This window comes from Priapulus caudatus, unplaced genomic scaffold (assembly GCF_000485595.1).
Source record: "Priapulus caudatus unplaced genomic scaffold, Priapulus_caudatus-5.0.1 Scaffold15654, whole genome shotgun sequence".
Taxonomy (NCBI): domain Eukaryota; kingdom Metazoa; phylum Priapulida; class Priapulimorpha; order Priapulimorphida; family Priapulidae; genus Priapulus; species Priapulus caudatus.
The window spans coordinates 1-787 of record NW_014592715.1 but is presented as its reverse complement, the minus strand read 5'-3'; the positions used below and the strand labels follow the sequence as shown (position 1 = coordinate 787).

The window sequence follows — 787 nt, the reverse complement described above, 5'->3', positions numbered from 1 at the left end:
GGCGTTCTCTGTGGCCACAGCGGCTACGGAGGCGTGAGCGGAAACGCCGCCTTCATCGGTGGATACGGCAGTAACGTTGGCAGCGGATACGGACACCGCGTAGCGGGCGGATACGGAGGTCACCTCGGAGGGGGATACGGAAGTCACGTTGGTACCGGATACGGAAGTCAGGTCGGAAACAGATACGGAGGTCACCTGGGCGGTGGATACGGAAGCGGATACGGCAGTCACCTGAGCAGTGGATACGGAAGCGGATACGGAAACTACCTGGACGATGGATACGGAAGCGGATACGGAAGTCACCTGGGCGGTGGGTACGGAAGCGGATACGGAAGTTACCTGGGCGGCAGATACGGAAGCGGATACGGAAGCGGATACGGAAGCGGATATGGAAGCGGATATGGAAGTTACCCGAGCGGCGGATACGGAAGTCGCGTCGTCAGAGGCCTCGCCGTCAGTCGGCCTCGCACAGTGATCCACGCACCAGCAAGATCCGCGCGCGCTCACCAGAGCCTCAACGTTGATAGCTTCGGCAACATCATCGATGCCAGCGGCTATGGCCTGCAGGCGTTCGCTCCGAGCTTCATCAACGCCGAGAGCTTCACCTTCGACGGAGCTCTGCAGGACGCATCCGGCCGCGCCCCATCCGGATCCAGAAACGGAAACCGACAGCAGCAGGTTGTCATCGGCAGCCGATACCGATCCGGATACGCCAGGCAGACGGAGAGCGCGTCGGGCGCGCAGGGCGGAAGCGGAAGTGGCAAGTCCGGCATCGAGCTGAGCGCTA

General features: G+C 62.1%; 1 protein-coding gene across 1 annotated transcript; it reads left to right on the top strand.

The window, feature by feature from the left end:
• Positions 1 to 3: 3 nt before the first annotated feature.
• Positions 4 to 781, top strand: LOC106820498 (keratin-associated protein 6-2-like; the record flags this gene model as incomplete). Its single annotated transcript, XM_014825010.1, has 1 exon — positions 4 to 781. A coding segment is annotated over one exon (778 nt), but the record flags the coding sequence as incomplete, so codon positions are not given.
• Between the last annotated feature and the right edge of the window lie 6 nt (positions 782 to 787).